This window comes from Leucoraja erinacea, chromosome 14 (assembly GCF_028641065.1).
Source record: "Leucoraja erinacea ecotype New England chromosome 14, Leri_hhj_1, whole genome shotgun sequence".
Classification (NCBI taxonomy): Eukaryota; Metazoa; Chordata; class Chondrichthyes; order Rajiformes; family Rajidae; genus Leucoraja; species Leucoraja erinaceus.
Window position 1 is genome coordinate 23708254 of NC_073390.1, and position 24228 is coordinate 23732481.

Consider the following 24228-nt stretch of genomic DNA (forward strand, 5'->3'; position numbering starts at 1 on the left):
TGATACTGCGGTCTTTATTGTTCCCATACTGTTCTACAGGTGGGGGAAACATGCACAAGGCAAAGAAGTCGACCAGAGCTGGCGGGGGAAGACCGCGGAGTTGCGGACGCCAGCAGCGGCCGGCGGCACAGGAATCACCCGTACCGGCCAGAGTAAACACTGCGTCTGGGCGGGAAGGCAAGAAGAAAACCAAAAGAGTCGAGGACTGATGAGTCCGACTTTGGGCGGCCAGCGACCGTGAGCGCTGGAGCCGGTTGGAGCGGCTTATGGAGCCGAGCTCCAACATGACAGACTCCAGGAAGGAGTCTAGTCACCGTGGGGATATAAAAAACACCCACAACAGCACCTTACGTAGGGCTGCACAGTGCATCTCCCTCGTCAGAGGGGAGTACTGGGGGGTCAATTCTGGGCTGACCCTGAAGAGGGGTTTGACGAACAAAACTGCAAGTGTGCAGGGGGTGGAGGAAGGCAAAATCTACTGGTCATGGTGTCCAAATACATACAGCCAGACCACGATGGACACCACTGCAAAATACTTGGGACCAGGAAACTGCGCATCCCTGAATGTTCCAGTCGTGGAAATAGCATCTGGAAACATGTCGGAGCAGGACTTAGGAAAGCCCTGGGGCTCATAAAGGCGACAACATTAAGGATCTCCTACAGCCAAAGACAGCACCCTTATGCACCCACCAGCAGAACAAGAGAAGCTGGTGAAAGCTCAAAGGCCGGGCATACAGGACAGCGGTCTTTTAGACCATAGCCCAGACCGGCCTTCCTGGAAGATGCGCAAACCCCCAACCCAAAAACAAACCCAGACACCGGCGCCTCAACCTCCACAAAGACCACACAGAAGAAGCAAACTTCCACTGGTAACAATGGAGGTAGGTGGGTCGGGTCCCTTACAAATGATAGGAAGAGTGGATAATACACACATTGGTGGAAGATTACACTCTTTTGGATACATGGTGTATATCAACTACAGACACTTATATCCTAAGCAGTATCCAGGGATATACCATTGAATTGTGCAAAAGGGGTAATGGGTAAACCCAACATGATTGGCTGGAATTTGTGTCTTATATCTTTACCAAAACAATATAGATGGTGACAGTCGCATCATCATCGAATTGACCAAATTGAATACATTGTACTATATATTCAGTACAAAATGGGAACTGGTAACTGCTAAAGGACTGATTTCCAAAGGCTATTCCATGGCTAGCATCGACCTAAAAGATGCTTACTATTCAGTGCCTACACGGACTGATCACAAACATGATTTTTAAAAATTCAACTGGATGGGGCAGCTCTGGCTGTATAGAGCTCTACCAAATACATAATCATATGATCATACTAATTGTGGGCATAACTTTGGAGTTGGCCTAACTAGCTGTAACAGCCACCATACAATTGGGTGAAAACTGGGGTTATCATCCATCCAGTTAAATCTAAACTAACGCCTACCAACATTATGGATTATTTGGGGTTCACTATTGACAGCTCACATGTCAGTGACTTTACCAAAGGACAAGGCTACAGTCTTAACTGAGGCCTGCAACAACCCCACTGACATCAGTGAACCATCTATCAGATTGGTAGCAAGTATAATTGGCATATAGTGTCTGCCTTTCCAGCCACACAATTTGGACCTTTGTATTACCAAAAATCTACAAAGGGCAAAAATACAAACACTCAAAGTTAATACTGGTCATTTCGACAGACCAATAAGCCACCAATCAAAGCTTATGGAATTAAAATGGTGGAGGGATAACATTCGGCATTGTTCCAACCCTATCGTTATCAACAAACCCTTAGTGAAGCTACAAACTGATGCCAGTGCGCTTGGTTGGGGTACTACCAATTTCCATCTCCATCTGTGGAGGTAGATGAAAGGCACAGGAGGCATCATTATCACAGACACTGGGCATAAACTACCTATAAATGTGGGGTGCGTTCTATGGCCTAAAGTCATACTGCTCTGGGATAAATCACCAGCATGTTAGACTACAGAGTGACAATCTGACTAATACAATTTGGTAATGGTGTATCCAGAGAAATATTGGAATATCAACTACTTACCTACCAGGTAACCCAAAATTCAGTGACAGACATCAGGTCACACAAATTCAATAAAATAAGACAATCTGTTACCAAACTGTGTTTCTTGGGAACCAGACCCTGGGACAGCAGGGACAGATGCTTTTCACTGCATTGAGGGGGCAATTGTTTATCTATGCATTCTCTCCTTTTCTGCATCATCAGTCGGGTATTACGAAAAATACAACAAGACTCAGCGTCAGTTAATTGGTAGTGCCGATTGGCCTATTTAACCATGGTTCCCTGTGATACTTGACATGGGTTTTAACCATGCATCACCATCAGAAACAACCAGATTATTGGTGCATCCCGTAACAGGGGAACCCATCCATGTCAAAAACAACAAACCTATCAATTTGTAGAGTCTAAAGGAACCTCTACTGCAACTGGGACTGGCGGACCGAACATTGAACATTATCTCAGCGGGCCACAGACAGTTCACCAAAAAACTATATCTGGTATACATCAGGAAATGGGAGATATATTGTCACAGAAACAACATCACCTACAGTTCAATGAACATAACGTCTGTTCTGGAATTCCTGGCAGGCCTCCATTATGACGAGGGGCTCAGTTACAGGCCATTAACTACGCCAGAAGTGCCCTTTCAACATATCTATGGCGAGGATCAGTGTCATTCTGTTGGGACTCACCCCTGGTAACCAAACTTATGAGGGGAATTTTTAATATCAATCCCCCAAGAACCAGGTACCCTCTAAAATGGGATATAAGTATTGCCCTAACGTTGCTAACGTCCAGCAACAGCTCTGTCCCTGCAATGACTGATGCACAAAACAGTCATGCTGATGGCTTTGGTCACGGCATTAAGGGTACAGTTGTACACAAGTTAAGGCTGGACAATATGACTTCTTCAACAGGAATATAACGTTTCATATTACAAATTAGTCAAACAGAACAGACCGGGATCATCAGGCCTCAAAATAGAATTTAGGGATTACCCTACAGATAGCGTCTGTATAATAAGACAATTATTGTTCTATATGGAGAACACCAAAAACATCTGAGGCTATGAGATGGCACTACTAATCAGCCACAAACAATCCACAAAAAAGTGTCGGTTCAAACTATTTCCAGATGGCTGAAACAGGTTTTAACAACAGCTGGGGTGGATACTAACATATTCAAATCTTATTCCACCAGGGCTGCAACTACATCGGCAGCTATGGAGTTGGATGTACCAATGAACCAAATCCTCGAGACAGCAGGATGGATCAGGGGAAAATGTTCCAACTATTCTACCACAAACCAGTAGTTAAACTGGAACTTTGCAGAGCCAATTTTAAATTCTGTAATATAATTTCACCCCATAAATAGGGGCTATAATTTGTTGTTAACAATTTATCATGGATTTCAATGTTGGATTCATGTCTAAACATGTTAACACAATTCCTCCCACAGTCAATTAAGGCAGATGTGATGCATGGACTCGTTTCCACAGCATGAAATCACAGAGCTTTGAAATCTTCACGTAGTCACTCACGTGACTCCGAAGTAAAATAGTAAGATTAAACGAGAACTTACCATTTCGAAGTTTGATCGTTATTTTATGAGGAGTACGTTGTGGGAATACGTGCCCTCCGCTCCCACCCTTGATCATATACTCAGCTGGTATTTTCTTCTCTAATCTTACTATGTTCAGTCATTAAAGTTATCTGTGATTTCACACCGCTGCTTTGAAGAATGGCACGCATGCATCCTGGCGGGGTTCTTCACGTATTCTCTCAACGTACTCCTCATAAAATAACGATGAAACTTCGAACTGGTAAGTTCTCGTTTAATCTTACTATTTACCTTTCATAAATCCATGCTGACTTTGTCCAATGAATTCACCACTTTACAAATGTGCTGCTATCCCATCTTTAATAACCGACTCCAGCATTTTTCCCATATTGGCATAGTCAAGCGTTAAGAGTCAAGTCAAGAGTGCTTACCGTAATTAACATATGCACAGACAACAGAACAATGAATTTTGCACTTAGAACATTGCAATGGGCAGCAAGGTGGCACAGCAGTAGAGTTGCTGCCTTACAGCGCCAGAAACCCGGGTTTGATCCTGACTCTGGATGCTATCTGTACAGAGTGTGTACATTCTCCCTGTGACCTGCGTGAGTTTTCTCCGGGAGCTCCGGTTTCCTTGCACACTCCAAAGACATGCAGGTTTGTAAGCTAATTGGCTTGGTAAAATAGTAAATTGTCCCTAGTGGGTGTAGGATAGTGTTACTGTGTGGGGATCACACCAAACTAAAACTAAACTACAAGTCAAACTAAACTACAACTTCACACCAATTCTTGGCAAAGGCACAAACAGTCTCCGAGGCAATTAAATTCCTCCCAACTTCAATTAAAGCTGGGGTCACGGCAACCAAACAGGAACAGATGGACTCAAGAACGTCCAGGGAAATGGTGCGATCATCTGAGAGTTGGTGTATCACATTCAAAGCTTTCATCTGATCACCCAGAGCTTGTCGTGCAGGAGACAAGTAATTGGCCCTTATCTTTCCCAGCTTGTCCGTTCCTCCAAATCAACATTGACCAGAATGGAGACACAAACACCAATATGGTATCTGCCTCCACCACCACCCTGGCTGTCCATTCTGGGCACTCTGGGTTGCTCCTGTATAGGTTGATCGCTGGTCGGCGTGGACTCGTTGGGCTGAAGGGCCCATTTCCTCTCCCTACAGACACCACAAAATGCTGGAGTAACTCAGCGGGTCAGGCAGGATCTCAGGAGAGAAGGAACGGGCAACGTTTTGGGTCGAGACCCTTCTTCAGACTGAAGAAGAGATTTCATAGGAATCTGAAGGGTAACTTTTTCACTCAAAGGGTGGTGAGTGCGTAGAACGGTGTATAGGAGGTTGTTGAGTCAGGGAGGATTGCAGCTTTTAGGAAGCAACTAGAAAGGTACATGGAGAGGTCAGGGATAGGGGCTAAATGCTGGCAAGTGGAATTAGATAGATGAGGCATGTTGGTCAGTGTGGGCAAGTTGGGCTGAAGAGACAGTTTCCATACTCTATGACTCCATGACTATAATCAGCACACTTAGAGTAAAAAAAATCTCCTACATTTCTTCACTGGAGGAAATGTCAAAATAAAATTTGAGCTTCTGAGTTATGGGTGATGTGGGCGTAATGATTTGGTAGGTGGATTGCAGATGGATTGGCAGCTGCCTGATTCATGAGCCTACATTGCTATCACTGATTGCTCTGCTGTGTGTGATTCCCAATCCACAGAGGGAAGGATAGTTTTAAACAGGCAAAGGGGGGGGGGGGGGCTGAGGATTAGTCATTATGTGAACATTAGCATAGGAACTGGGTCTATGCGGTTCAATGTCCAAAATCATTGCCATATGTACCGACAACTGACAATTAAATTCTTGAGATAGACACAAAGTGCTGGTGCAACCCAGCGAGTCAGGCAACATCTCAGAAGGAAAAGGATGGGTGACGTTTCAGGCCAGCTCATTCTTCATCCTGAAGACCTTCTTCAGAGTCTGAAGAATGGTCCCGACCTGAAACATCGACTACCTGCCAACAGACCCCCAACCAGTGAGGACAAGGGACAAATCATCCTCCACAATAATCCTCAACACGGGAGCTCCAGAGGTTGCGTTCTCAGCCACCTCCTTTACTCCTTGTATACCCATGAACATGCAGCCGTGTACAAATCCAATTCAATTTTCAAATTCGCAGACAACACCACCATTGTGGGCTGGATATTAAACAATGATGAGATGGAGTACAGGAAGGAGATTGAGAACATCGTGACCTGGTGTCGAGCCAACAACCTCTCTCTCAACATCAGCAAGACAAAGGAGATAGTGATCGACTTCAGGAAGCGAAGCGGTACAAATACACCAGTTTGCATTGATGGCGCTGGAGTAGAGATGGTTGAAAACTTCAAATTCCTCAGAGTCAATATCGCAAACAACTTCTCCTGGACCACCCATATTGAAGCAACAACCGAGAAAGCACACCAGCGCCTCTAGCTCCTTAGAAATATTAGGAGGTTTGACATGTCCCCTACAACTCTCACCAACGTCTACAGATGCACCACAGAAAACATTTTAAACAGGTTGCATCACAGCTTTGTTTGGGAACAGCTCCATCCAAGACCACAAGCAATTGCAGCGAATTGTGGATGCAGCTCTGACTATCACACAAACCAACCTCCTTTCTATGGACTCCATTTATACCTCACGCTGCCGTGGCAAGGCCAGCAGTATAATCAAGGATGAGTCGCACCTTGGCCACTCCCTCTTCTCCCCTCTTCCATCAGGCAACAGGTATAGAAGTGTGAAAACGCACACCGCCAGGTTCAGGGACAGTTTCTTCCCAGCTGTTATCAGGCCACTGAATCATCCCACCACAACTAAAGAGCAGTGCTGAATTACTATCTACCTCTTTGGTGGCCCTCGGGCTATCCTTGTTCGGACTTTGCTGGCTTTACCTTGTACTAAAAGGCATTCGCTTATTATGTATCTATACACTGTTAATTGATCAATCGTAATCATGTATTGTTTTTCTGCTGACTGGTTAGCATGCAACAAAAGCTTTTCACTGTACCTCGTTACACGTGACAATAAGCAATACAGAACTGAACATTGCCCATCCTTTTATTCCAGAGATGCTGCATAACACTGAGTTACTCCAGTACTTTGTGTCTATCTTTGGTATAAACCAACATCTGCAGTTCTTTGTTTCTACAAATTAAATTTTTGCTGCATCTTAATAAACTGTAAATGCAGTACACCTAGATAATCTTAAAAAAAACCCCAATCATTTATTAACCACAATACTAGTGCAAAAAATCCCAAAGTCCTTAATGCAGCCACAGACAGTCTATGGAAGTTCATAGTTGAGGTTAGTGCTGTGGAGTGTTCAAGAGCCTTTCTGATGTTAGGATGAAGCTATTCTTGAACCTGGTGGTCACAGTTTTCAGATTCCTATACCCTCTACCTGAGGTTACCAGCTGTTGTCAAGTGAGAAATTAGAAAATCCACGTTGAGGAAATAGGAGCACCCGGAGAAAACCCACAAGGTCACAGAAAAAAACGTGCAAACTCCACTCAGTCAGCATCCCAGGTCGGAATCGAACGTGGGTCTCTGGCATCGCCGGTTTATACCAGTTCTATGTTGTTCCACTTTCTCATCCACTCCCTACACACTAGGGCCAAGTAACCCATAAACCCACACGTCTTTGGGATGTACGAGGAAACCCACTCGGTCACAGGGAAAGCGTGGAAACACCACACACAGACAGCACCCGAGGTCAGGATCGAACTGTGGTCTCTGGCGCAGAGAGGCAGCAGCACTACCCGCTGCACTACTGGTACGTGCAAAGCACACATCCAAAATATTTCCACTGAATGGATAGCACACAACGGTACCTCAGTACACGTGACAATAAACTAAACTAAACCTGGCCGCAGAGAACTAATAACAAGAAACTCCGGTCAGAAACATGGCAAGCCTGACAACTGCATGCCTATGCTGGTGATGACATGAGCAATCATCAGGCAGCTTTTGTTCCCTTCCTTCTCATTTTAAACAATGCAGTATAAACCAGTCAACCAAAAACCACACACATTATCACCCTGGTCAGGTTCCAGTCTCCACGCATTTAACAAGGCCAACACTAATGCAGAAAGATAGCAATGCTGAGCCACATACAGATAAGAATAGAAGTGGACAAGTACTATTTTGTCTGAAGAAGGGTTTCGGCCCAAAACGTTGCCTCTGAGTTTCTCCAGCACTTTTGTCTACCTTCGATTTTCCAGCATCTGCAGTTCCTTCTTAAGTACTATTCTGCTCCTGGTCTCAACACAACCCCAATGATGATAAACCCTGCGACTGCCAATGCATTGATGAGACCAGAATCTAGGAGCCATCAATCCCACACGGTGCAGATGTATTACATAGGGTTGGAATAGATAGGTTAGATGCTCCGTTTTTACCCCAGAGTAGGGGAATTTAGAACCAGAGGGGCAGCAGAGTGGCACAGCAGTAGAGTTGTTGCCTTACAGTGCCAGAGACCCGAGTTCAATCCTGACTGTGGTTGCTGTCTGTACCACGTGGCTTTGCTCAGGATTTCTCCTGCACTCCAAAGACGTGCAGGTTTGTATCTTGGTTTCTATAAATTGTCCCTCGTGTGTAGGATAAAACTCGTGCATGGGTGCGGGTGCACTGGTTAGCACGGACCTGGCGGGCCGAAGGGCCTATTTCCGCGATATATATCTTTAGAATCGAAAGAATCAGAGGAAATAGGTTTAAGGTGAACTCTTTTTTATGCAAAGGGTATTTTATGCGTGTAAAATAGTAGGTGTATGGAACCAGCTGCCAGAGGAGGTAGTTGAGGCAGGGAATCTCACAATATTTAAAACCATTTGGACAGGTACATGGATACGATGGGTTTAGAGGGATATGGGGAAAATGCAGGCAAGTGGGGTTAGTGTAGGTGAGGTTGGTCAGTGTGGGTAAGTTGGACTGAAGGGCCTATTTCTGTGCAATGTGATCCTATGAGATGATTGCCTTCAAACAGCAGTGGCCTGTTCACTTGTGTGTGCTGCCCACACAACAGGCACTGTGTATTGTGATAGCAGTGAGTGCCGTACCATAAAGCTTCCTCATATTACTTCCTCCATTCACACGCTGACCAACACTCACCCCTCAGTGTGCTCCACCAAGCCACCCATTCTCTCTGAGAGGGTAGGTAGACCTTCCCTGGCCTCTCCTGGGACTACACGTGTCAGGAGGGGATGTCCAGCTATCTCCAGCCCAGGATCAGCTGATCACCCACTCCAACACACTGCCTCAGCTTTAGTTTAGAGACGCAGCGTGGAAACAGGCCCTTCGGCCCACTGAGTCTGTGCCGACCACGATCACCCATTTGCACTAGTTCTATTCTAGACACCAAGGACAAATTACAGAAGCCAATTAACCTACAAACCTGCACATTTTTGGAGTGTGGGAGGAAACCGGAGCACCTGGGGGAAACCCACGCGGTCACAGAGAGAATGGGCAAATTCCGTACAGACAGCACCCGTAATCAGGATCGAACCTGGACCTCTGGAGCTGAAAGGCGGCAACTCTTCTGCTGTGCCACTGTGCCAGATTGGATCAGGTTGGGCAGACCTTGCACAGATGCCGATGTCCATCACACCCTTGCCCTGCACAACCACCACTCTTGCTCAGAGCTGCCCATCCCATTTGACCACTCTAGGGAGGTTGCCCGTCCCAATTACACACCCTGGAGAGGGGGCACACAATACCTTCAGTGCGGGGCACACCCCTAGCCCATCTTTTGAACAAGACGTAGTGCAAAGCAATGCATACACACCAGCTGCAATGCACACATCCATTGTAACACCGACCCAACCAAAACCGCAACAGGGTGCATATCCATCCCAACACTGACCCCGACACACACCCAGAGCGGGGCTCACATCTCAGCTAATACCAGCCCCGACACAAACCAAGCCACACACCTTGGGCAGGCTGACCACCCTTAGTATATGGCCCACACACAAGCCAACACTAGCCTCGCCCAACAGTATTTACGAAGGGGAAATCATGCTTGACAAATCTTCTGGAATTTTTTGAGGATGTAACAAGTAAAATGGACATGGGAGAGTCAGTGGATGTAGTGTACCTGGACTTTCAGAAAGCCTTTGATAAGGTCCAACACAGGAGATTAGTGGGCAAAATTAGAGCACATGGTATTGGAGGTAGGGTATTGACATGGATAGAAAATTGGTTGGCAGAAGGAAACAAAGAGTAGGGATTAAAGGGTTCCTTTCAGAATGGCAGGCAGTGACTAGTGGGATGCCGCAAGGCTCGGTGCTGGGACCGCAGCTATTTACAATATACATTAATGATTTAATATGAAGGAATTAAAAGTAACATTAGCAAATTTGCTGATGACACAAAGCTGGTGCCAGTGTGAACTGTGCAGAAGATGTTATGAGGATGCAGAGTGACTTGGACAGGTTGGGTGAGTGGGCGGATGCATGGCAGATGCAGCATAATGTGGATAAATGTGAGGTTATCCACTTTGGAGCCAAGAACGGGAAGGCAGATTATTATCTGAATGGTGTCAGGTTAGGAAAAGGGGAAGTACAATTAGACCTGGGTGTCCTAGTACATCTGTCACTGAAAGTAAACATACAGGTATGTACAACAGGCAGTAAAGAAAGCTAATGGCATGTTAGCCTTCATAACGAGAGGAGTTGAGTATAGGAGCAGTTGGAGTTCTGCAGTTATAAAGGGCCCTGGTGAGAACACATCTGGAGTATTGTGTGTAGTTTTGGTCTCCTAATTTAAGGAAGGACATTCTTGCTATTGAGGGAGTGCAGCGTAGATTCACGAGGTTAATCCCCGGGATGGCGGGACTTGTGACATATGATGAAAGAATGGAGAGACTGGGCTTGTACTCACTGAAATTTAGACGGATGAGAGGGAATCTTATTGAAACATATAACATTATTAAGGGAAAGGACACGCTAGATGCAGGAAACATGTTCCCGATGTTGGGGGAGTCCAGAGCCAAGGGCCACAGTTTAAGAATAAGGGGTTGGACATTTAGAACCGAGTTGAGGAAAATCTTTTTCACACACAGAGTTGTGAATTTGTGGAATTTTCTGCCTCAGAAGGCAGTGGAGGACGATTCACTGGATACATTCATAAAATAGTTAGATAGAGATAGAGCTCTTAGGGCTAGCGGAATCAAGGGATATGGGGAGAAGGCAGGAACGGGGTACTGATCACATGATCAGCCATCACATTGAATGGCAGTGCTGGCTCGAATGGCCGAATGGCCCAATCCTGCACCTATTGTGTGTATATCTATGCACACCTCAGGTAGTGCCCAGCCTGGGGAAAGTCAATGCAACCTGTACACCAAGGCCAGCACCCACCCTACCCGAGCCGTGGGGCTGGTCGCCCAAACCTTGTCCATCCCCACCCCCACCCACCTGTTTTTTTACGGACCGGCCTTTTCTTGCCGCTACAGAAGCGGACTTTGGAGAAGACGCCGAGACCGTGCCTCTCGCAGAGCGACTTCTTGGCTTTGTTCGGGCTGCTCCGGCGCTTGGTGACCGACACTCGGTCCGCGTTGTTCTCCCTCGCCTGCCGCTTCTGCCGGATGAGAGAGCTGGCGAGAGCCGCGGCCATGGCCCGGCCTCGGGGGCTCGAGTGGCCGCTGCGGGATCAGGGGCAGGGGAAGCGGCAGCGGCAGCGAGCGGGGGCCGGAGCAGGCAGTAGCGCATACATCCCCCGCCCTTCAGCCGCCCCGTGGGCTCCCCGGCATGGGCTAGCACCTCGCTGGACACGACCGGAGAGAACGGTAGAGGGAGAGAGATAGAGAGAGAGAAAGAAAAGTCACAGCGACGGGTCCTCCTGCAACCCTCGGCGGCTCTAGCCCAGGGTCCGCGCCCACCCCGCGTCCATCAGAGCGGGTCCTGGCTGCAGTCCGGGGCGGTGTACACGGGGGTGTGAGCGATGCTATCCCTGGACATCCTCCGCGCCGATCCGGGCACGGCAACTCCGCAAGGTCGGATCACGCATAGTTCCTGGGGTTGTGGCAGACCTTGGCTGCACCTGGATGGAGCGAGGCGGACCTCGGGTGGACCTGGTTAAATTGAGATGATCTCCGATGGACCAGGTTGGGTTCTGCTAACCTCGGTTGGACCAATGTGAGTTCAGCTGACCTCACTTGGACCTGCTTGGGTTAAATTGACCTCGGATGGACTCGGTCGGGTTCAGTTGACCTCCTTTGGACCTAGTTGGTTTGGTGAGATCTCCCAACTTCTTGTCCTCCAGATGGCGGGCAGCCCCAGGTGTAATCCCGAGATCGGAGCTCCTCAAAAGCGCATTGAATCCGGGGACCGGTTTCAGAAGTCGACTACAGAAACGGCTTGCCGTGGGCCGCTCCATGGCATCTTGGACAAATCAAAGACGGTTCTTGGCAAGGAAAGGGTGCCGCAGCCGCCCCCGCCGACACAGCCGCTTTTCCGCTCCTGTCCCGTCTCGTCTTGCCCTTTTATTTTCGCAGCTCTCTCTCTCTCTCCCGGCGCTGCTACGCAATTGTACGTGAGTGAGATTCGGATGAAGCAACCGTGACAGAGGCAGGTGCCAAAAGGCAGAGAGGAGAACTGCAGCGGCGCCGGGCAAAAAAAAAATATCACTATTCTCATCCCAATCTTGGAATCAATTCCTTACTTAGATCCCTCTCCACCCCCGCTCTCTTCACCACTCTCATCCCTCCTTCCCCATCCAGGCACGCACACGCCAGACGAGGAGGAAAGGGCGCACGTATAAGATTTCTAGCGCAGAAGCCGCGGAGAGTCACACACAGACACAGACACAGACACACACAGATCCCATCACATAGACGTACCCTGCCACACATCCTACACCACAGTCCGCGGACGGAAAGGACCGACACAGGGAGATACATACACACGTCGGGTGTTTAATTCGCTGGAAGACGAACCCCCAAAGTTAAATACTGCAGATGCTGAGCGCTTTTAGTAAGTCAGACAGCTCCACCGCCGGACAGGACATTGGACCGAAATGTCAACTCTCTCTCTCCGCCTCACTAGGACTGGCCGAAACCTACTGGGTATTTCCAACATTTGGAGATTTAAAAATTCAAAGATTCAAGTAACTCCAGATGCTGGTTTACGGGGGGGGGGGGGGGGGGGGAGGGGCACCAAGTTCTGGAGTGACTCAGCGGGTCAGGCAGCGTCTGTGGAGAGGATAGGTGACGTTTCGGATCGGCACCCTTCTTCAGACTGAAGGCACTACAGGACTGTGTGTTTATTTTTGTAAACTAGCATCTGCAGTTCCTCGCGTCTCTAACTTGAAAAATTGCTTAAACCTAGACACAAGGTGGTTTACGAGAAGTCACCAGGTGCTGGAGTAACGCAGCAGGTCCAGGCAGCATCTCGGGTGAACTGGGTTCAAACATGGGAGGTGACATTTCTCCAGACTCTTTTTGAGATTTAGTTATATTTTACTTTTAACTCTGATCGGATGATTTTGCTGTGATCTACCGGGTGGAAATTATTGTTTTGGTTTGTTTGTTTGGTTTAGAGAAACAGCGCAGAAACGGGCCGACTGAGTCCACGCCGACCAGCGATCACCCCGGACACCAGCACTATGCTATATACTAGGGACAATTTACAATTTACAGAAGCCGATTAACCTACAAAATTGTACGTCTTTGGAGTATGTGGAGAGGAACCTTTGCACCCGGAGAAAAAAAAACACGCGATCACAGGGAGAACGCACAAACTCCATACGAACAGCACCTGGAGTCGGGATCGAACACGGGTCTCTGGCGCTGTAAGGCAGGAACTCTACCGCGCCGCCGCCCTCAGTGCCAAGGTTGACAGAGGACCGAGGCAGCGAGCATGAAAGCACCGTTTAGTTTTTAATCGTGAATCAGAGAGTTACATCTGGGTCACGGGAGGAGGCGGATGTGGGCTCTGGTCGCCCACAATTCCGACTCAGTAACGGAAGATTTACCCTGACAAGATTACCCAATGGATAAAAGACTGTGCGTGCCGGCCAAGTCCCATTTGGACCGCGGCCCTCTCAACCCTTCCTCTGCAAATCACCTGTCTAGGAGAGAGTCAGATAGAACTCTAGGGACTAGTGGAATCAAGGGATATGGGGAGAAGGCAGGCACGGGTTATTGATTGGGGACTATCAGCCATGATCACAATGAATGGCGGTGCTGGTTCGAAGGGCCTAAGGGCCTCTTCCTGCACATTTTTCTATGTTCCTATGAAAGACACAAAGTGCTGGAGTAACTCAGCGGGTCAGTCAGCATCTCAGGAGCTTAAGAACCAGACACCATAGCTTTAGGGTGAGAGGGGGAAATATTTAATGGGAACCTGATGGGGCAACTTTATTAACTCAGAGGGTGGTGGGTACTTTGAAGGAGCTGCCAGAGGAGATAGATGAGGCAGGTTCTATAACAACATTGAAAAGACATTTGGACAGGTACATGAATAGGAAAGGTTAAGACGCCTGTTGGCAAAATGTGGGTAAATGGGACTTGTTTACATGGGGCAACTTGGTCGCTATGGATAAAGTTAGTTCGTTTTTTTTAATTGTCACGTGTAGCGAGGTACAATGATTGTCGCGTGATGTCCAGTCATCGGCAAGACTATACATGTTTACAATGACGTTGTCCACAGTGTACAGATGCAGGGTAAATGGTGAAATGTTTAGTTGGGCTGAAGGGCTTGTTTTAGACTTTAAACTTTAGAGAGCCAGCACGGAAACCGGCCATTCGGCCCATCGTGCACGATCACTATCCTACACACACACACTAGAGACAACATTTACAATTTGTACCGAAGCTAATTATTTATACAAATCACGGGTGTGGGAGGAAACCGGAGAAAACCCACATGGAAACAGGGAGAATGTACAAATCCATAGACAGCACCGGGATCAAACCCAGGTCTCGGCGAGGCAGTAACTGCACCATTGTGCCGCCCATTAGTGCTGTATGACTCTAACCCGAGTGAATTCACACCTAAGGACTGGAGGGGGAGCAAATGGACCTCAGTGCCAGGGGCTGCTGAAAGGAAGACGATACTTGAATGTACCAGGGGTCTGTAGCAGGCCAGAATGTGACAAGTGGCCAGTGTGAAGGTGTTGTATGAATGGGTACCACTGCAATGGTGCGACGGGGAAGGCCGGTGCCTGTGGACTTGTCACAGAGTCTCACAGCACGGAACTAGGTCCTTCGGCCCAACTTGCCCACGCCGCCCAACATGCCCCATCTACACTAGACCATGACTAGACCCATCTGCCTGCGTTTGGTACATTTCCCTCCAAACCTGCCCTATCCATGTACCTGTCGAAATGTTACTTAAACGTTGCCATAGCACCTGCCTCCTCTGGCAGCTCGTTCCATACACCAACCACCCTTTGTGTGAAAAGGTTGTCTCTCAGATTCCTATCAAACCTCCTCCCCCCCTCCCCCCCTCTCTCCTTAAACCTATGTCCTCTGGTTCTCGATTCCCCTATTCCTAATGTGATCAGCACGACGGAGAGGACATTCCAACACTGTCTAGACAATCTCAATTGAGATGCACATCACGGACCAGACTCCGGCACCACTCTTTGCTTTGTCGTGTGACCGGGGCATCTTCACACTTTTCACAAAGTCCGGAGGACAACAAGCACAAACTGCTGATCCTGACGAGGCACGCAGTCGTAACACGTCTGTAAATCTGTGTAAGAAGGAACTGCTGACGCTTGTTTAAACCGAAGATAGCTGGAGTAACTAACTCAACGGAATAGGCAGCATCTCTGGAGTTTCGCGTCGAGGCGTTTCGGGTCTTCGGGGTCGAGTTCCGCTTTTTTTAGTTACTCCAGCTTTTTGTGTCTATCTTCCTTCAATCTTATTGATTGATTGATTGAAATACACAGCGTGGAGACAGGCCCTTGAGCCCACGCCGACCACCCGTTCACACTTGGTTAGTTTCCTTTGGTTTATTATTGTCACCTGTACCGCGATATGGCGAAAAGCCTTTTGTTGCGTGCTATCCAGTCAGTGGAAACACTCAGTCTGAAGAAGGGTTTCGGCCCGAAACGTTACCTATTTCCTTCGCTCCATAGATGCTGCTGCACCCGCTGAGTTTCTACAGCATTTTTGTGCACCAGTGGAAAGACTATGCGTGATTACAATCGAGACGTCCACAGTGTACTGATACGTGATAAAGGGAATAACGTTTAGTGCAAGATAAAGTCCATAAAAGTCTGATTAAACATGGTTCAAGTTTTCTAAAGAGTTATTCCCGCTGTCCCACTTAGGAAACCTGAACGGAAACCTCTGGAGACTTTGCGCCTCAGGGTTTCCGTTCAGGTTTCCTAAGTGGGACAGGGGCACAGGTGAGAGGTCAGGTCTGCTCTCCAGTCGGTGAGAGATTTGGTTCAGTTGCCTGAAAAGAAACTGTCCCTGAATCTGGAGGTGTGCGTTTTCACACTTCTTTTTATTATTATTATTTTTTTTTAAATTTCAAAATAGACTTTATTCAATTGATAAATATTTACAATTCCTGAACCATTCAAACAAACAAAATTCATCCGACATTTTCGGAGACTATACAAGTTTTTCCAGTACAATTTTTTTTACATTTGTCAATTTCACCAAACAGTCCCCCACCCGTGCCACTCTGTGGCCCCTGTCCAAGTAATAAATATATACAATGTTTACACAGTGCGAAAATTCCATCTGACATTTTCATTTCCACAAAAAATGTTTCACACTTCTGTACCTCCTGCCTAATTGGAGAGAGGGGAGAAGAGGGAGTGTCCAGGCTGAGACTCGTCCTTGATTATGTTGGTGGCCTTGCCACGGCTGTGTGAAGGTTGGCCTGTGACTTGTGACTGTGGATGGCTGGGCTGTGTCCACAACTCTCTACGGTCTTGAATGGAGTTCTAAAGCAAAAGCTGTGATGTACTTTTATGTTATCCCACTGTTTCATTCACTCCCGACACACTAGGGGCAATTTACAGAGAGCCAATTTACTAACCTACACACTTGCACGTCTTTGGAATGTGGGTGCAAACCGGAACACCCGCAGGAAACCCACGCGGTCACAGGGGGGAGAATGTGCAAACTCCACCCACAGACAGCATCCGAGGTCAGGATTGAACCCGGGTCTCTGGCACCGTGAGGCAGCAGATCTACCTGCCAGGAGGTTATGCCGCCTTTCCATACAGAATCATAACCTCCTATGCAGCTAGAGGATATAATCCTATTGGTGCAGTCAACATCTCAGAAGATATAAAATGTAATGAAGTCAAAATTGTATGAAAAATAATGTTAAATCAATTAATCAATGCTTCTCACTCAAAATGTCCATATTTTTCTCATGACATGACAAGTCATTTCAGACCAGAGATTCGATGCCAGCAAACTGCCAGATTCCATTCACTACTGATCTTCCCTTTACCCATTATCCACCCACCTTCCATTACACCACCTAGATTCCACCACTCGCCTACGCACTCGAGGCAATGCACAGCAGCCAATTAAACCTGTTGCTGTTTTGGTGTGGGAGGAAAGCCACGAGGTCACAGGGAGAATGTACAGCTTCCTCACACTCAGACTGCACCCGAGAGATGAGGCCTGAACCCAGCTCACGTGAGGCAGCAGCTCCACCAGCAGCGGTGTAGTGGTATAAATGACAGTGATTCCACTATATGTGGATCTACTGCAGCCAAGACCAGATATTAATTGGCAAAAATACCACCGTTTTCTGACAGGTGGGGACTGTAGGATACAGAGAACCAGACACCCAAAACAGGACCCAAAACTCCTTCCTCTGGCTCTCATTGATCACTTTTATCGGCTGAATGCCCTTGCTTGAAACTAATAAATTAGTCACACCTCCTGCTCTCTGATGAGCCTGTTCCTGCTTTAAAACAAGTGATTGGAGTCACAGAATCATACAGCAACGAAACAGGCTCTTCAAGCCAACCTACCCAAGCACCATCTACACTACTCCCACGCGCCTGCATTTGGCCCATATCTCTCTAAACCTTTCCTATCCATGTCTTTTAAATGCTGTTATAGTATCTGCCTCAACTACCTCCTCTGGTAACTCGCCCCATATACCCACCCGCTTTGTGTGGGAAAAGTCTCCCCTCAGATTCCTATTAAATAGACAATAGGTGCAGGAGTAGGCCATTCGCCCCATCGAGCCACCACACCCAACCCACTGGGTCCCAGATTGATCCCCTCGCCCGCTTCCCCCCTCTTTCTCTGCGTCCCCCCCCCCTCACCCCCCGCAGGACCCCCTTCATTCGCGTGAAATGTTGTCTGATGCTTAGGTAATTAAAGGCCACAATACTCTCCATACAAAGCCAGGCACAAACTAGCACCCGATTTTCAGGCTGTTTTTTCCAATAATTAAAATTCATTTTGGTAGCTCAGGAACATTGTGTGTGGGTGGCTGTGCTTGCTATCTTGCCACCAATTACGGGAATACTGAGATCACATGGATCAGCCAAGTCGTTTAAATCTGCTGCTGTTTTTAGTTTAGTTCAGAGATACAGCATGGAAACAAGGCCCTTCAGCCCATCGTGTCCATGCCAATCAACGATAACCCATCACTTTCCCACATTTGCATCAACTGCCCTACACATTAAAGGAGATTTACAGAGGCCAGTTAACCTTCATACCCACACGTCTTTAGGATATTGGAGGAAACCAGAACACCCAGAGGAAACCCTCGCGGTCACGGGGAGAACATTCAAACTCCACACGGACAACGTCCAAGGTCAGGATTGAACCCAGGTCTCTGGCTTTTTGAGGCAGCAGCTCCAACAGCTCTGCTTCTCTGCTGCCCTTTAAGATTCGAAAAGGTTTAGAAGGATGCGGGCCAAGTTCAGGCAAATGAGACTAGCTCTGGTAGATACCTTCAATGTCAAGGATGAGTTAGGCCAAAGGGCCTGTTGTCATGTGGCAGAGTGCTTTAGTGGGCAGTGCAAAACTCTAAGAGAAACATGTGCAGAATGGAACTACAGATGCTGGTTTATACTGAAGATGGGCATTAAATGCTGGTGTATCTCAGTGGGTCAGGCAGCATCGCTGGAAAAAAATAGGATGGGTGACATTTCGTTTTTTTTCCCCCAGAGATGCTGCCTGACCTGCTGAGTTACTCCAGCACTTGTGTCTAACCAAGAGAAACATAAGTTGTAACCCCTTTGAAACATCAAATCCATTCCCATGCATTCCTTCTGTTTATAAAAGCTCATGCAGTAACTCACTCCTCATTCATTCATATTAGGTGGAAATCCAAATCAATTCATTGCCAATTATACAATGCAAGATCACATCTGGCACAGGTACAATGAAACACTTGTTTGCAGCAGCATCAAACGCAAGTAGACCCAGACAACACACAAAAGCATAAATTCTACATAAATTATAAACTTGCATATATTATAATATATTATAATATAATTTGCATAAATCACACCACAGTTAAAAAGATAGTGCTGGTAGAAACAAATTGCATTTGAAAACAAATCTATTGTAGTGCAAGAGGTCATACACAGTGTTTTGTTGCTGAGGTAAGATTGTACAGAACTAATCGGACCAATCAGCCATGATCACATTGAATGGCGGTGCTGGCTCGAAGGGCCAAATGGCCTACTCCTGCACCTATTGTCTATTGGGATGAATCAGATCGGCACAGTGGCGCAGTGGTAGAGTTGCTGCCACACAGGGCCAGAGGCCCAGGTTCGATCCTGACCACGGGTGTTGCCTTTGTGGAGTTTGCATGTTCTCTCTGTGCCACATGGGTTATCCTCGAGTGCTCCGGTTTCCTCCCACATCCCAAAGATGCGCAGGTTTGCAGGTTAATTGGCCGTCTGCACATTGTAAACTGTCCCTAGTGTGTAGGGAGTGGATGTGAAAGTGGGATACCATAGATAATGTGTAGGATAGAACGAGAGTAGCAGTGATTGTTCCCGATGTTAGGGAAGTCCAGGACAAGGGGTCACAGCTTAAGGATAAGGGGGAAATCCTTTAAAACCGAGATGAGAAAAACTTTTTTCACACAGAGAGTGGTGAATCTCTGGAACTCTCTGCCACAGAGGGTAGTTGAGGCCAGTTCATTGGCTATATTTAAGAGGGAGTTAGATGTGGCCCTTGTGGCTAAGGGGATCAGGGGGTATGGAGAGAAGGCAGGTACGGGATACTGAGTTGGATGATCAGCAATGATCATATTGAATGGCGGTGCAGGCTGGAAGGGCCGAATGGCCTACTGCACCTAATTTCTATGTTTCTATGTTCTATGTTTCTATGATTGTTGGTTTTTGTGGACTTGGTGGGCTGTCTGGTCTGTTTCCACGCTGCGTCTCTAAACTAAACTAAACTCACGAGGATAGACGGTCAGAACCTTTCTCCCAGGGTGGAAATGTCCAACACGAGAGGGTATAGCTATAAGGTGAGAGGGGGGAGGTTTAATGGAGATGTGCCGGACAAGATTTTTTACACTGAGAGTGACGGGAGCCTGGAACACATTGGTGGTGGTGGTGGTGGAGGCAGATACGATAGGGGTGTTTAAGGGGCTTTCAGATAGGCACATGGCAGTGTAGTGAATAGAAGGATATGCATCATGTACAGGCAAATGTGACCAGTATAACTGGGCATCATGTTTGGAACAGACATTGTGGGCCGAAGGGCCTGTTCCTGTGCTGCACTGTTCTATGTTCTAATCGTTCACTCTCATCATATGCGCTGAAGATGTCAGAAGCCTGAAGTCCCACACCACCAGGATCAGGGACAGTTACTTTACTACAACCATCGGGTTCTTGCGCCGACCCGCACGACCCTAATCATATCTCGGCAACGGAACACTACAGATCTGCTCTTGCACTTGTTTTCACCTTGTGTTTTGCACTAATGTCTTGCTCATTCTTACACTCGTCTTTTCTTTTTATTGTCTTGCAGAAGTTGTGTGATTTATGTAAATTATATTGCAATTTATTATGATTTATGCACATTTATGCATGATTTGTGTTTTTCACACAGAGGATGGCAAGTGTATGGAACAAGCTCCCATAGGAGGAAGTTGAGGCAGCCACTATAGCAATGTTTAAGAAACATTTGGACAGGGACATGGATAGGACAGGTTTGGAGGGATATGGGCCAAACACAGGTAGGTGGGACTAGTGTAGTGGGACATGTTGGCTGGTGTGGGCAAGTTGCACCAAAGGGCTTGTTTCCACTCTGTATGACATTGGACAAGCTCCTTTCTGCCCTCTTAAATCATAAAAAGGCCTAAAGTAGTAACTCAGCAGGTCAGGCAGCATCACTGGAGAACATGGATAGGTTTCCAGTACGTCTGAAGACAAGTCCTGAACTGAAACATCACCTATCCATGTTCTCCAGAGATGCTGCTTGACCCGCTGAGTTAATCCAGCACTTTGTGTCTTTTTTTTGTAAACCAGTATCTGCAGTTCGTTGTTGTTTTTTTCCTTTTTCACCTATCACATGCCAAATCTTGCCCTACCCTTTCCCTCTCCTCTCTCACAAGGTTATGTCACAAGGAATAGTAGAATTTGGCCATTCGGCCCATCATGTCTACTCCGTCATTCAATCATGGCTGATCTATCTCTCTCTCTCTCGTAACCCCATTCTCCTGCCTTCTCCCCATAACCTCTGACCCATACTAATCAAGAGTCTACCTACCTCTGCCTTAAAAATATCCACTGACATGGTCTCCATGGCCTTCTGCGGCAAATAATTCCACAGATTCACCACCCTCTGACTAAAGAAGTCTCTCCTCATCTCCTTCCTAAAAGAACGTCTTTTAATTCTGAGTTTATGACCTCTAGTTCTAGACTCTCCCCATCAGTTGGAAAAATGATCCCGACCCAAAACGCCCTACCCATGTTCTCCAAAGGTGCTGCCTGACCCTCTGAATTACTCCAGCACGTTGTGTCTTTTTCTGGTAAAGCAGCATCCTTGCAGTTCCTTGTGTCTCCCTATTTATAGTCATGCCATGTTATCACCATCTGTTGAACCCAAAACGGGGGTGGGAGATTGCAACCTTCACGTGGTCCGCCCTGTTTCGACAAATGCAATCAACCCGGTGCACACAATCAAATTAGATCAAATAGGACAAGTTGTCCTACAACTTTAGGCTGTGCACGCCATACGCAAGAAGAAGAAGTAGCAGGACCCAAAACTAAACCTCTGCTACCCTCTTGTGTCCACTTGAGGAACAACAGATTGAATTCAGCCCAAATCATCTTTCCAAGTTGATAAAGTAGCTTTGGTGTAACATTGATGCAATCATCCTGCCCTCTGTGTTTAGTTTAGTTTTAAATTGTCCCATAGTGCGTATAGTTTTAACTGGTGTATCGGTGATCGTTGTGTGGAAAGGAACTGCAATGATAGGTGATCACTGGGTGCCGTAGACTCGGTGGGCCGATGGGCCTGCTTCCACATTGTTTTGCACTGGGATACAGTACTGGTGGGGATGGGTCTGTCGCTGTATAACACTGGGGTACAGTACTGGTGGGGACAGTTTCTGTTGCTGTATAACACTGGATGGAAACACCTCTACTTCTACAGCAAGACAAAACAAGACGGACTCACCTGGGACAGGTAGCTGCATCGCTAACGCCGGCTCCAGGCTCAGTTGATGGAGGGTAACCCTGTTCTAAAACCCGTGCAGAGTGGCCGAGTTTGGTGGGTGCCGTGTACCAGAGGGGGTGGGGGATGTGGCGTAATCCCACTGCCACAAAGACAGCACCCTGCTTCACTCCAACGCAACCTGCACGGCTGTCTTCCACCCGTGTTGATCAGCAACCCAAACCTGCAGCCTCACATGCACCTGCGGCGCAGGCAGGGAGAGCTGAGCAGCCCATCTCTCCGCTCACTGACACTCGGGATTGTGCTCGAGAGAGAGAGAGAGAGAGAGAGACTGTGGCCTCTGTGGTGTTGTTCCAGTGAAGAGATGTTTCCCAGTGGACCACATCTTGATCTAGTTGTAAAATGGAGCGACAGGCACTCCCTACCATCTTTACCCCCCCCCCCCCCCCATCAGATTGAAGATCTAAAATGTCGTCTGTCGATTCCTTCCACAGATGCTGCCTGACCCGTTGAATTACTCCAGAACTTTGTGTCCTTATTTTCTGTAGACCAGCATCTGCGGTTCCTTGAATCTTTGAATGCTTAAATCTCAAAATGTTGGAAATACTCCGCAGGGTTCAGCCTTTAGACTTTACAGATACAGCGCGGTAACAGGCCCTTCTGCCCAACAAGTCCGCGCTGACCAGCCATCACCACGTACACTGCCACTGTCCTACACACTAGGGACAATTGACCCCTTTTTTCCCGAAGCCAATTAGTTCATGAATTCATGTTATTGGAGCAGAATTAGGTCATTCAGCCCATCAAGTCTACTCCACCATTCAATCATGGCTGATCTATTTTCCTATCTCAGCCCCATTCTCCTGCCATCTGAGGGTCTCCCATGAGGTAGATGGTAGCTCAGAACTGCTCTCTCGTTACAAAGGCACATAGACATAGGTGCAGGAGTAGGCCATTCGGCTCTACAAGCCAGCACCACCATTCGATGTGATCATGGCTGATCATCCCCAATCAGTACCGCCTTCCTGCCTTCTCCCCCCTTGATTCCTCTAGCCTTAAAAGCTCTATCTAACTCTCTTTTGAATGCATCCAGTGAATCGGCATCCATTGCCTTCTGAGGCAGAGAACTCCACAAATTCACAACTCTCTGTGTGAAAAGGTTTGTCCCTCATCTCAGATCTAAATGGCTTACCACTTATTCTTAAACTGTGGCCCCTGGTCCCGACTCTCCGAATATCGGGAACATTTTTCCTGCATCTAGTGTGTCCAATCCCTTGGTAGGGTGGTTCAGTGAGGAATGTTAGGAGTCACTGTGATGGATGTTTATGTTAAAATGTGTTTTTTGATTCTGTTGCTTTTTTAAATTGTATGACTGACCTGGCTAGTGAAATTTCACTGCACCAATTGGTGTATTTGACAATAAATGAACTTTATGGCCTTATGAAATGCTTAGACTTTACTTTAGACAAGAGATACAGCGTGGAAACGGGCCTTTCAACCCACCATCGATCACCTGCACGAGCACTATCCTGCACACTTATCAAAATGTACAATTTACACTGTTGCAAGAGAATTCTCAGACAACAATCAGGCCAGGACACACTAGGATCTAACCTTGGATAGATGTCCAATAACTTAGCGAAAGGAAACCAGTGTTATGAAGCTGGTCTCCTTATGTAACCATATAACAATTACAGCACAGAAACAGGCCATCTCGGCCCTTCTAGTCCATGCCGAACACTTACTCTCACCTAGTCCCATCTACCTGCACTCAGACCATAACCCTCCATTCCTTTCCCGTCCATATACCTATCCAATTTATTTTTAAATGATAAAATCGAACCTGCCTCCACCACTTCCACTGGAAGCTCATTCCACACAGGAAGAGTGAGATTGAGAGAGTGCGTAAGAGAAGTTCAAGATGTGTAGTACATCAAGTACAGTATGGATTCACTGGATACCACACAAATGTTTT

At 47.2% G+C, this 24228-nt stretch overlaps 1 protein-coding gene across 1 annotated transcript in view; it reads right to left on the bottom strand.

Moving 5' to 3' along the window:
* Positions 1-12189, bottom strand: part of fgf12a (fibroblast growth factor 12a) — a 72227-nt gene extending 60038 nt beyond the window's left edge. Inside the window, exon 1 of the mRNA XM_055645807.1 lies at positions 11086-12189. Coding sequence (XP_055501782.1) covers positions 11086-11284 — 199 coding nt within the window. The 5' untranslated portion in view covers positions 11285-12189. The remainder of the gene's footprint in view (positions 1-11085) is intronic.
* Positions 12190-24228: the final 12039 nt, after the last annotated feature.